This window comes from Thamnophis sirtalis, unplaced genomic scaffold (genome assembly GCF_051295495.1).
Source record: "Thamnophis sirtalis isolate CommonGarterSnake01/CBP01778 unplaced genomic scaffold, rThaSir2_p1.2 scaffold_3, whole genome shotgun sequence".
Lineage (NCBI taxonomy): Eukaryota > Metazoa > Chordata > Lepidosauria > Squamata > Natricidae > Thamnophis > Thamnophis sirtalis.
Window position 1 is genome coordinate 46,119,856 of NW_028261383.1, and position 13,972 is coordinate 46,133,827.

Below are 13,972 nucleotides of genomic sequence, written 5' to 3' on the forward strand. Positions count from 1 at the left end.
AGATGTAAACGGTTACTATTAAAATGGGCTTATGTTAAGTAAAGGAGGCAAATGTGTCTTTCAGCATAAACTACTAGGAATGTAACTATAGTAGAATAGTATTCAGTTCCAGTGATTTCTGCTACAACCTGCTTGGCCATTATGGGAACAAGATGCTGATTTAGACAGCACTTTGTACAGAGTAGCAAAAGGATTAGCAGTAGGGTCAAGTAATTTTTTAATAATGCCTATAACTTTTCAGAATGAATTTCTTTAAGTAAGATTTTCTTTCGCATTCAGCCCACAATCAGGTGCCATAATACAATAATAGAGAACTTTGTATCTTCATATAGAATACAATATGTCTGTATATGTTATCAACTCATCCCTTGATCAGTGGATCAGCATGGAGACTTGGTTTTGTCCTCATAATAAAATTTCCCTGGTTACGATCATCAAAAAGTATCTAAAAATTTTTTTCACTTGTATACATTATCTATGGTCTCATTATTCTATGTTAGAGTTGAGTGTTGCTCATGCCAAAGACTTTAAAAATGTAGACTTAGACTCTCCAAATTCTGGTCACTGAAGCCCCTACTTCTTGGGATTGAGAAACATTGGTTAGAGAGTATCTATGATGACAAATAGAGGCCAGACCTCTATAAACATGTAAAAACATACATGGTTTTATCTCTATTTTTTCTTAATTTTTACCTGTACAAAATGACAAGGGTTTTATGCATGTATAAGAAGATAAAAAATGTAGAAATGAATAAGTTAATCTTAAAAATCAAAGAAAAAGAAGATTCGGAATATTTTGTGACATGGGAATCTTTCTACAAATGGTTAGCTGACAGATACAGAGGTTAGATGAGTGGATTTACGTGAAATATGGACTACAGAAGAAAGAAAGAAATGATTAGTAGATATTTTGATGGTTATATAATTGATATTATAATGGAAGATAGCATACTTTTCAGTAATGATTATCACATATATGTCTATATATCCATGATTATAATGATTATGAGGATGTTTATATTTTAACATGCTGGACACCTAGAGAACGCACTGTTCAATAAAGAAATGAAATTTGTGATATAAAACAATAAAAATATATTAACAAAGAAGATAAATTTAAGAGTTAGGGCCAGGTATTCCATGCAGTGTATTTACTTGTATTTCTTTCTTGCACCATCAGCCTGATCATGAATGTGGTTTTCTGAAATGTGGTCATTCTTTCAAATAACTTAGTTGTGTCATGTGGTTCATGTCGCTTCCTCAACTCCCTTCTAATCTCAGTCAAGAAATCTTTTGATTATTTTGCTGAATGCTAGTGCTACTTTAGACAATATAGCTCCTTCAAATGACCAGATGGTATTTGGGGTTGTGGTCATCTTCTTTCTCCTGAAGCTTCCTACTATAGCATGAACCAGGTGATGAGGAAGTGATATGATGTCTTTTCTTAACTGAACTTTTGTATTAAGTATAAGTATAATCTTTATTGTCATTGTACTTAAATACAACAAAATTGGTTAAGGAGGACTTAATCAGACCATTCCGACCTAGATCCACTCCTTTCTGTACATGGAAACAAATTGGTTCCCTCCCATGCTCACAAAGCACTTTCAAGGTTCTGGAAAGGTCCTTTTGGAAATGTCAACAGACACTTTAAAAAGCCGTCTGTAAAAAAACCAGCCAGCATTTCCAATATACAGTGAAGAATAGATTATTGGAATTTAATTAATGGTTGCCATTGTTGCTACCACTAATTGATAGCATATTCTATTTTTCCCGAATGCTTACAATGTATAACAAGACATTATGATGAAACAAAGACCATCAACGCCCTGAATACAAGCCGTGTGCAACTGGAAAGATCCTAAAGGCGAATTGAGCAAAGTGATTCATTGAACAGCTCAGCATAGTTAAAAGCTGATTCCTGAAAATTTTACCTGCTGCTGCAAAGGCCCTTTGAATCCCAAATTTTCTGCCAGCCGTACTGCTTGGTTATCCTTTACTCCTTCAAATATATCTATTTCTTCCTGTTACAATAAAGGGCATAAACAAGAGTATTCAGCTGGAAAACAAATAATTTAAATGGTTAAAAAAATACTTAACATATTCTGCAAATTAGCAATTAAAATTTGGCAAGTTGCCAAAATTCCAAGAATGCAGCTACAGGGTATGTTATAATTACCACACTCTCCATGAGAAAGAGTCCCTCGGAAAATCATGAAATTCTTCAGGGTGGCATGCTGACAAGGCAATCTGACACCAGTTTTCACTTTTAATTACTGTACAGATGGCATTGATGAATACATATTCTGTTAATTTTTATGACCAATTTAGACACGGAACCAAAGCAAAGTTGTTAATGTTCAACAATATTCTTCTTAATTTTTCAGTTCAAATATGCATCATTATTGTTGCTGCTGCTGCTGCTGCTGTTTACAGAATGTTATGTGCTCACAAAATTACAGACCAGTTCCAGGTTAAGCTTTGTTACTGCTCATTAAGCATTCTTTCATGTAGTAGCCATTCCCCACTCCTATAATTTGAAATAATAGCAGACTGTCATGTGAAAAGAAAAGGAATTTTGAGCAACCAATTTGAAAAATATAATGTTTACCTGCTCAGTGAATAGGGGGCTCATTTACAAAACAATAGAAACAGAAGCTTTTGCTATTGTTTTTCTATACCACTCCAGACTGCATATGATATTTAAAGTGTTTTGTGGTCATGTTTACGTAGTGAATATTGGAGAGGGAGCTTTGAGAGCTGTATGCCAGAAAATTTCATTTTAATGTATGCAGGCTAGTGTACAGTTAAAAGTGACAGTAAAGTTATTCTAAGTTTGTTCTAACATATTGTACCTCTACCCAGAGGTGATATTCAGCAGGTTCTGATCAGTTCTGGAGAACCGGTAATGGAAATCCTGAGTAGTTTGGAAAACCGGTAGCAGAAATTTTGAGTAGTTCGGAGAACCAGTATATACTACCTCTGACTGGTCCCGCCCCCATCTATTCTCTGCCTCCTGAGTCCCAGCTGATCGGGGGGGGGGGAATGGGGATTTTGCAGCAACTTTCCCCTGGAGTCAGTGGGAATGGAGATTTTATAGTATCCTTCCACTGCCACACCTACCAAGCCACGCCCACAGAAACATTAGTAAAAAAAATTAAATCCCGACACTGCCTCAATAGCACCTGTCATTACGATGAGATGATTGGAAAGCATCTGAATTTTGATCATGTGACTATGAAGATACAGCAACGATTGCAAATATGAAAAATAGTCATAAATCACTTTTTCGGTGTCATTGTAACCACAAACAGTTACTAAATTAACTGTTAAAAGTTGAAGACCACTGTGTGTAATTCAAGTAATTTGTGTGAAGTCATAATGCACAAAAGTTATTGATAATAACCTTTGTTCATGTTAAATATTTACCAGAATTTGCATGAATTTATTTATTATTTTATTCATTAGATTTGTTTGCTGCCCATCTCATCTTGAGAGGACTTTGGACTGCTTAAGATAAAGGTAAAGGTTCCCCTCGCACATATGTGCTATTCGTTCCCAACTCTAGGGAGCGGTGCTCATCTCCATTTCAAAGCTGAAGAGCTAGCACTGCCCCAAGATGTCTCCGTGGTCATGTGGCCGGCATGACTAAATGCCAAAGGCACACGGATCTCTGTTATTTTCCCACCAAGGTGGTTCCATTTTTCTACTTCCATTTTTACATGCTTTTGAGCTGCTAGGTTGGCAGAAGCTGGGACAAGCAACGGGAGCTCACTTGGGAGCTGACACGGGAGCTCACACAGTGCTAGGGATTCAAACCATTGAACTGCTGACCTTTCTGATCAACAAACTCAGCATCTTAGCCACTGAGCCACCGCATCCCTCTATTTGGACTGCTTACAAACACTAAAATCAAATATTAAAAATTAACCCTAACCCTAACCCTTCTGGGTGTATCTATATAAATGCATATAGAACATTTGGAACATTTGATGAATGCTTTACAGATATTGTATTATATCTTCAATAAACAGTCACATCAACCCTATTTGATTATTTATTCAAAGAGAATATAGCAGTGCAGTTTGTTTGAACACGAACAATTTTAAACTAAAATGTACCTTGAAAATAAGTTCTGGAGTTTTTGCAGCTACTTCTTCTATATCAACCCCACCTTGTGGGCTACCAACGAGAACAGGTCCATTGCAAGCTCGATCCATTAATATTGCAAAATATGTCTCTCTGGAAATGTTTAGTGCTTCTGCCACCATAACCTAAAAAATATAATTTGAGAATGTATTAGTATGCCTTGGCTAACATGATCCAACAGTCTTTACATTTTATTGGCTGTATAAGAAATAAAGAGAATCTAGCATATGTAGTAATTGAATGCCAGAGATCAACCCACATTCTGGAATTCTTCAGCAATATGTTATAAAATCAATTATTTCATTAAAATGTAGGTTGATTATTATATTATCATCATGTATTGTAGTATACCTTTCCATTTCAACATGGCAATCTGTGAGAGATGGTGTCTATGGGTGGAGGTTGGTGTGATGGACTACAGTGAAGGAGCAGTTTCTCAGGAAGGAGGGAGAACATTCCAGAAAGGGGGTGGGGGAGAAAAGAGGCAGCCCAGCCCCAATCTGGATAGGAGACAGGGGAATAAAGTAAGGATAGCTTCTTCCTAAAATCTCCCACATTATATCCTTTAGGGTGAGAGTAGTAAGAATCTAATTTGGCAAGATTCTGTCTACTATATGTATGCAAACAAAGAAGTGAATACTGGATGGATTGGTCCACACTGTTCTTGGGCTTTATCGCCTATGGCTGTGATGATGAACCTATGGCATGTGTGCCCAAAGTGGTACACAAAGCCATGTCACCTGGCACGCATGGTCTTGCCTGTTTGTCTTCCAGATTTCTGGTGCGCATGCCCATGTGATGATCAGCTGTCCTTTGTGCTCACAGCAATGTCGAAAATAAGTATATGCATGCACGCCGGCCAGCTGATCATCAGGAGCGCATGCATGCTTGGACTTGGAAGTTCGACTTTTCCTGAGTGCAGCCCTGAGCATGCGTATGTGTGATGTTTCCGCCCAACCTTTTCGGCTACTTCTGCTGACTGCCAGCTGCCAGCAGTTTGGTAGTTTGAATCTCACCAGGATTAAGGTTGATTCAGCCTTCCATTCTTCCGAGATCGGTAAAATGAAGACATAGATTGTTGGGGGCAATATGATGGTTCTGTAAACTGCTTAGAGAGGGCTATAAAGCACTTTGAAACAGTATATGTCTAAGTGCTATTGCTATAAGAGACCAGTGCCCCTTAATTGCAGCAACCTCTGTTAAATATGTGAAAAATAGAATCAAAATATGTTCAATTATTCCAGGGCTGTACATTTCATGATGGAGGCAGGTTGTCTCTTTCTTCTTTAGGCCTGAGGGTCACACTTGCGAAACAGATCAGACTAAAGCACATTCACATCAACAATAAATACAGCCCAACCATTTCACACTATATGCTCACAATATTTGCAGCACTGCTGCAATTGTTACATCTACATCAAGTCATTGGAAGCTCATTTAGCATGTGAAAGAATTAAGCTGAAATAATGCATGTCAATAATTTCAGTAGTATATTAAGCAAACAACAAACATAATCCACATGCTATAAACACTATGCAAAATTACAAATTGTGTCTTATCTTAATTGTTAAGATGAAGCTGCCATACTAACCAGAATAGGATAGCATCTTAAAGGCATGGCATCTTTAATAATCTTAATAAGATATTCATAACATGGGATGGTCTTCCTTATTCAGCCTTCTGATAGTAATAGATATTAAATGATATATTTATTGCAAGATTATGAATTCTATATTATCTATTCTAGGGATGGATGGATGGATGGATGGATGGATGGATGGATGGATGGATGGATGGATGGATGCATGCATGCATGCATGCATGCATGCATGCATGCATGGGCAAAATGTTTTGTGCACCGAGAGAAAAGATAAACACAGGAAAAATAAAATACGCATAGAATAGTGATAATAAAGAAACATGACTGCAGGAAAGGAAAGGAAGAGATGGGTGGGGAAGATAGGTTATGCTCTGCTTGAAGACATGGCAGCAGCATCAAACAAAAGAAAGATGCTGAATTGAATTTAAACATGATAAAAGTGAGAGTTAGTTTGATGTAGTGGTTAAAGCACCAGGCTAGTAACTATGGATTCTAGGTCCTTTCTTAGGCACAAAATGAGATGAGTGACCTTGGGTCAGTGACTCTCAGCCGTAGGAAGAAAGCAATAACAAATGTCTATGGAGATTCTCAGTCATCCAGGTCATGGTTGTTCCAAAGGTGCTTTTTCAAGAGGCAGCTGGACTGTCTGGTTTTTCTTTGAAGACATTTTGCTTCTCATACCAGAAGCATCTTCAACTCTGACTGGATAAGGGGGAATGTAAGGATTTATGCTCCTTGAAGATTGCTGGTCATTTGCATTCTTTTAGCGGATCATTAAGGTCATCTGGAGGTTTATCTGTGTTATTAGGGTCACCTGAGTGGTGCAAATGGATGTGGAGGGAAATGCCTTCAAACAAAAACCAGAAAGTCCAGTTGCCTCTTGAAAAAGCACCTTTGGGACAAGGCAAGGGCAAGGCAAATGGACAAACGTTTCCAGGCAGTTGCCAGAAAGCAAGACAAACTTGAAAGGCACGTGCATAAACATAAAATCTGAGACTTTTGGTGGTAGAGATAGGTAAGTATGGCCTCTTACGTTGACTTGCATTTGAATTAGGAGGCAGCAGCAGCAACAGAAAGAAAGACAGTGCTGATATTACTATGTTTAAGAGAAAGGGATCAAGCATACTAGCCTTGCCTTCCTAACAAGATATCTAGAATGTATCCAAAATTTGGAACTAGAGGTTCCAGATTTCAGCTGCAAATCCAAGCCTGGTTGGAACATGTCTGCCCAAATCCCAAGGCACAATGTACCCCAAACAAGGTGTGGTTTTCATTTCATGCCCACCTGTAACCCGTATCATCTGGTAAAGCAATACTGACATTTACTATGAAATTCACTTTTCATTTAAAAAGAGGAAAGTGTTCCTCTGGTCCAGAGAGAAAATACTGAGTAGTAGCTGGTTCCTGATGAAGACCTGGAATTTCCAGAAAAGTTTTCTGTGCTTCCATCCAATGCTGATGTATTTTTGGAGAAGTAGTGAATATCTGTAGCTCAGGTCTAGGATGAGGGTGAAGATTCATTCTCCGAGCTTGTGAGTCAATGTATTTCTTCCGCTTCCTTATCTCATTTAGCCTTCCTTTCTTCCCCCCTCCCTCCCTCAGATTTACTCACAAGGAACTATAATTTGGCATTTGTTGGAACATGCATGGCACCATCTTTTATTTGTGATAGAATTCCATTTGGACATACAATTAAGGATACATGCACCTGTTTCTTATAGCTCAGCAGTACAGAATTTTGTTTTGTCCATTGGAATTCCCAAGGAACTCTACTAGTCCAAAACACTGACAGATTAACCAACTTTTTATTCTGCTTTATCCATATTACAGTAAAAAATCTGTACTTATTTCACTTTCATATCTCAATGTGGCATCTGGGTGGTAAAGAATTGGATCTTTAGTCCACACAGACACAGAAAGGATTCTCCAATACATGCAGACAAAAAATACATGGTATGGAGATGCAACATGGTGCTGTCTGTACTGTATAAAAGTTGAGACATGAAGTCTTGTCTATATAAAACAGGCAGTAGGACCTTCCAATATACTCATCAATACTCAACATTTACACCTGCATTTTTCTATACATACAGTATACAAATAATACTGCGAGAAACAATCCATAAGCAACAAGTCAATATACATATAGTACAGACACATACAAAGAGATGTTTATAAATACTTCAATACCTAAATACATGTCCAATGCAAGAATATGTACCAGCCTGATTCCAAGCATAAAATTACATACATTTAGACAAAAGTTTGCAAATTTTATTTTTAAATAAAATGATTAATACTGCCCCAAAGCAGGAAGATAAAATATTTAAATTTTAAATGAAGGGATGGAATTCACATCCTTATTATTGAAGCCTTCTGTAATATCTTCCATAGAATATTATTACAAGAATTCCAATTATTTTTGTTTAAAAAACCATCTATCTAAATGAAACTTCAATAAAGTTACATTCTTTTATTGCTTGAAGAACAGAGGTGGGTTGCTACCAGTTCACACTGGGTCCGGCGAACTGTTAGCAGAAATTGCGACTGTGTTGCCGAACCAGTAGGGACGGCAGGCTGACCACACCCCCAAATCGATTCCCCAGTTGCCCATGCCATTGCCGGCATGTTTTTTAATCCTTTTTTAATGATCTGTGCATGCGCAGAACAATTTATAGGCAACTTTGCATGTAGCGCAGCAGCAATAACACCGGCAGCATCCCACCCTATTGGAGAACAAGGGCAGGTAAATCAACTGCGATATACTGAAACTGTCTTTGAAGATAACCAAGCTCTCCAAATGTCATGATGCCGTAGGAGAATTTTATGTAAACCTATAAAATAGCTGCCCATGTTTGAAGGAGCCAGGGGGGAAAACTCTGTTTATTTAAGATAGATTGATCTTACACTAACGTTTTTATGTATCACTTCAGGGAAAGAAATGTACTTTCAGAAGCTCATTGGTTGATAAGGAGGCCAACTGCACCCAGGACTATAAACTAAGTTGTGTCACTTCTAACCCAACTTTCTCAAGAAGTCCTGTAATATCGAATTTCACTGGTTTATGAGAGTTCTCTATTGGAAACCCCTACTTCTTCTCAAGAGACGTAAATATGGCTTCTGGTTGGGGTAAGAAGAACTATGTAAGTCCAGCTGTATGGGGGCAAGGCATGGGGGAGCGGTACACTACATTGTTTTATATCCTAATAAATCTCCGGAACAAACTTCACAGTAGTTTGTGTAACATTTGGCATCTCAACTTTAAATCTAACATTTTAAAATGACTGCTTCCAAAGACACATATAAATGCCACCAGGAATCACATTTATAAAATATTTTAGCACATGGTATATTTTTGGTCTTGAGGGCTAAAAGGATTGCTAGCAAGATAAAATGAAACAAGACAAAGAACAATTCTTCCCTATAGATGAATCCATGCATGAGTAATAAGATACTCACTTTGACTGAAAGTAAACTGCTTTCCCTAATCTTCTGGTAATAAAAAAAAAAAAATGATTGTCAAGATTTTCTGTTTAGCAAGAATCTGTCCAGTCCAGTCAAAGAAAAAGAGAATTTTTTTAGGGAAGCTCAGATTAATACTTTGAAGAATTTGCAGAATTTGGATGGGAGTCAATTAGCTTGAAACTTCCTTCCATACAAATTGGAACCGATTTCCGGTTTGTACATTGGGCGGTTTTTCTCTCTCCGGAGGCTTCAGGAGGCTTCCCTGAAGCCTTTGGAGGGTGAAAAACCACCCAACCTGCAAACTGGAAGTCTGTTCCCGAATGAAATTTTTTAACATGACTGCTCTATACATAAACTGGTCACCTTATACATATAAGGTGTACATTATGTCATTTAAGTACTTTAGATCTTAGCAAATGCAACTAATGATGATTTATGTCCTCACATATTGCATTATAGTATGTATGCTGGTTTAACTGCTGCAGACAGGAAGGCACTACAAAGAGTGATCAATTCTGCACAAGTAACCATTGGTTGCCTCTAATACCACTGGTTGACATCACCAGGTCTCGTTGCTTTAGCAGAGTCAGGAAGATGCTCAGAGATGATTCACACCCTGGTCTCTTCGCACTTCTACCATTGGGCAGAAAACAGAAACATAGCCAGGTGAACAAATCGGTTTAAAAATAGTTTCTATCCTTGGGCTGTCAGACTCTTAAATACAACCACAATCATTCCAGGACTAGTTTTTTTCTTTCTTTCTTTTTCTTTCTTTTTCTTTTCTCCTAATTACTTTCATTGGGATTATTCCTTATACTATTTATGTTGTTTGTTGTCATGGATTTCACCAGTTAGACTACAACCAATTTTGTTCTATTTATTTTGTACAATGACAATAAAGGCTATACTTTACTATAAACTTTTTCCATTCTGCTAGACCACAAAAGAAAACCTAAATAGAATGTGCTTTTTGATTTGACATTTATAAGCCAGAAAGAGTAAAGTATAAAAAATGAAGGAATGTAAATAAGCAGTGCGTATCCTTCATTCCCATATGAACATTGATTAGATATAGATCTAGTGAATCATAACATACTGTAATTGGCTCAGTAGCGTCATAGTGCACCTGATAAAGGTGGGAGGCTTTCTTACCTTCTTAACTTTAACACCACCTTTTGGAGTTTGCTTCGTTGTAAGATTATATCCAATCATCTGTTTAGCAAGCTGTCCTACCACTTTAGGGCTACAAAAAAAGAGGAATTAATTAATACAGCACTATATGAATATTAAAAAAAAACTTTCAAACAAACAATAATTTGGAAAAAAAATGTGTTGCATTTACTAGACTTACTCTTTTGTTAAATGTACACCTCCTTTCAAACCGCTGCTGAATACACCTTTGCCTCTTCCTCCAGCTAAGATCTGGGCCTTCAACACAATTTCTGTTGCTTCTGTAAGAGGGGGGAAAATGCATTTAAGCTACAACCTGGATGAGCCAATTTCATTATGTGACAGGTGAAGGGAAAAACTCTCCTGCATATTAATGTTAAAAAACAGCTCTGTTTTACTCTTAATAGCATGCACATGTGAATGACGCAATGCAACTTTAGACTGGCAGTCACAGAGACAATGAATAAAATGTAAAATGGTAAAATGAGACTCAGGGGAAATAGAGGAAATTATAAACCGGCAAGCTTATCATCTGTAGAGAAACAAACCTTGCTGTAGGAAAAATCAGCATGGAATTCGCCAAGGTAAAACCTGCCTCACCTGTCTTGCAGAGTTTATTGAGACTGTTAACAGGCACATGAATGGAGGTGACACTCTATACATGGATTTTCACAAAGCCTTTGACAAAGATCCTCATTAAAGCTCTTGAAGAAACTCAGGAGCCAGGAACAGTGGAGCTGGCCTTTTATGGATTGCTAGCTACTGTAGTTATTATAAGGCAGAAAGAAAAGAGGAGGAAAATAAATGGGTAAATTTCTCAGCGGAGAAAATTAGGGAGTGGAATTTCTCAAGGATCCTGTACCGAGACCAGTACTTTTAAATCTGTTCATAAAATATCTTGCCTCAGGGGTAAGAAGTGAACTAGCCCTTTTAAGAAATTAAAATTCTACTGAGTACTGACACTGTGTATTCTTCACATCTCCCCTTCAATCCAGCAGGAGGAGTGAGCTAGCCAAGTCTGTAGATAATAGAAGTTTAAATACAAGTTCAAACTATTCAGCCTGATGCCAGATCCGAAAGGAATCTGATTTACAAAGATGAATGGTTAACCAAATGGCAAGCACAATTAATTTTAGCAATGTAATACAATTTAAGTAATGCAAGTGGAGGAGGAAGAAAGTTAACTTTAAATTCACATTTATGGAATTGGAACCATCTATAACTAACCAGGAACAAGACCTTATTAGATAGCTGGACAAAGATGCCAGTTCATCTGTAGCAACTCTAAAAAGCCCAAAAATCTATGCTAGGAGTCACTAGAAAAGTAATTTGCCAACATTATAATAATGCCCATAAATTAGGTAATATCAAAGAGGAATAAAAAAGTAAGCAGCCTCACGAACATTCCACATGTTTTAGTAGCTACTTCTGATTGCCCACACCTACTGAATAATAGGAACATGACTCTCCATGATCATCCAAGCAACATACATACATACATACATACATACATACATACATACATACAGTATTGTTCAGAGTATAAGATGCACCAAGATTTTAAAAAGGCAAATTAAAAAAAAAAGTTTTTGCACTCGGCAGACCTCCCCAAAAGGTCCATTTTTAGCAAAAACGGGCCCCGTTTCCCCCCCCCCCAAAGCTTTTAGGAGGCTTGTAGAGTGCTCCTGGAGGTGGGGCATCCCAAAAATGAGCAAAAAATGACCCATTTTTGTCAAAAAAAGTGCATACAGAGCATTTAGGAGGCTTATAGAGGGCTCCTGGGGGCTGGCAAAATTGAGCAAAAAAACCCTCGTTTTTCACTCATTTCTGCCCTCCCCAGCCCCTAGGAACAATCTATAAGCCTCTTAAAGGCTCTGCACGGCTATTTTGGTGAAGGGGGAGGGGATTCAGGAGGCAAAAAATGCTGTATTCAGTGTATAAGATGCACCCAGATTTTCAGCCTCTTTTTTGAGGGTGCGTTTTATACGGTATATTCATGAGAATTGACAATGTATGCTTCAAGTAGAGAGGATGTCACTTGTGCCTTGGACTCACATGATTAGTTTGTAAAATATCAATCCTACTATGTATGTGTGTGTGTGTGTGAGAGAGAGAGAGAGAGAGAGAGAGAAAGGGGGGGCAGGGAGAGAGGGAGAAAGAGAGGAAGGGGGAGGAAGGGAGGGAAAGAAGAAAATATCTCCTCTGAAATTATTTACATTAGTACAACATTTCCTATTTATACAAATAGCACCATTTTATTAATTTTCTTATCCTGCCTTTATTATTTTTATACATAACTCAAGGTAGTGAACATATCTAACATTCCTTCCTCCTCCTATTTTCCCCACTTCAACAACCCTGTGAACTGAGTTGGGCTGATAGAGAGAAAGAGTGACTGGCCAAAACTCAGATAACCATTTCTCTGAAATGGTATAGGGCAGTGATGGCTAACCTTTTTGTTGTTGGGTGCCAAAAATGCGACATTTGTACGTGATAGTGCATGTGTGTGTGCTGACACCCATAATGCAAAGCGCCCACCAACATGTGCATGCACGCACAACCCCCCCCCCCTGCGCACCACACTGCTTGCCTCCATGCTGAGCTTGGTATTTCTTCTGGGTGCTGGGGGAGGCCAGTTTTGCCCTTCCCAGGCTCCAGGAAAGCCCCCTGAACATGGGGAGGGCGAAAAATTGGCCCAATGGGCCTAATGGAAGTTTGGAAACAATCCATTTCCGGCTTCCAGAGGGCATCTGGGGGGCCGTTTTCACCCTCCCCAGGCTCCAGGAAAGCCTCCGGAGCCTGGGGAAGCAAAAATGGTTTCCCCTGGCCGTCCGGAAATTTGAAAATCAGCTGGCCAGATACACATGTGCGCTGGGGTTGACAGCTTGCGTGCTGGCAGATATGGCTCTGGGTGCTGCCTGTGTGGTATAGGGTTTCCTGCCTAAACAGGGGGTTGGACTAGAAGACCTCCAAAATCCCTTCCAACTAAACTGTTCTATTCTATATTCCATTCTATTCCATTCCATTCCACCAGCAGATTTCATGCTTAAAGCAGGACTAGAATTCTCCTGGATTCTAACCTGTTGCCTTAACCAAAAATGGTCATTGTCCAGAGTTTGAGAACTAATATGACTAATGAATTTAAAATACATCCTTTTAGTATGAAGTGATATACTATATAACTTCCACAGTTCTTCTCTATTATCTGCTTTGTGCTCTTGTTATCTATTTTTTCCCCAGAGAGGAAAAATTGCAGATTCAATACCCCAATATATTTTCCTCCAAGAAAGAGGGCAGGCAAAAGCCAAAATTAGACAAATCAACATCAATCATTAAGCAGAGGAATGGTCAACAAGAGATATGCAGAATTTGGGCACATAAATACAGGGCTGGATTAGATAATTATTCTGCTACAATCTCTGTTGTCCATGGAGAGAAATAAAGAACTGACTAGCCCATCTCTGTTGTTGCTCCAGAATAAAATTAATATTCAGTTATATGTTTAATAACTTATAGCTGCCATATTAAAAGTTAAATTTCAGTAACAACCTTTGAAGGTTTCTGAAGGGCTGCAAGCTTTGGGAGTCT

The 13,972-nt window shown here is 38.2% G+C and overlaps 1 protein-coding gene across 1 annotated transcript in view; it reads right to left on the reverse strand.

Moving 5' to 3' along the window:
* SUCLG2 (succinate-CoA ligase GDP-forming subunit beta) overlaps positions 1–13,972 on the reverse strand; it is a 234,057-nt gene that overhangs the window by 99,793 nt on the left and 120,292 nt on the right. Inside the window, exons 3-6 of the mRNA XM_087708854.1 lie at positions 10,566–10,665; positions 10,367–10,457; positions 4,122–4,274; positions 1,935–2,024 (exon numbers count right to left, since the gene is read on the reverse strand). Coding sequence (XP_087564980.1) covers positions 1,935–2,024; positions 4,122–4,274; positions 10,367–10,457; positions 10,566–10,665 — 434 coding nt within the window. The remainder of the gene's footprint in view (positions 1–1,934; positions 2,025–4,121; positions 4,275–10,366; positions 10,458–10,565; positions 10,666–13,972) is intronic.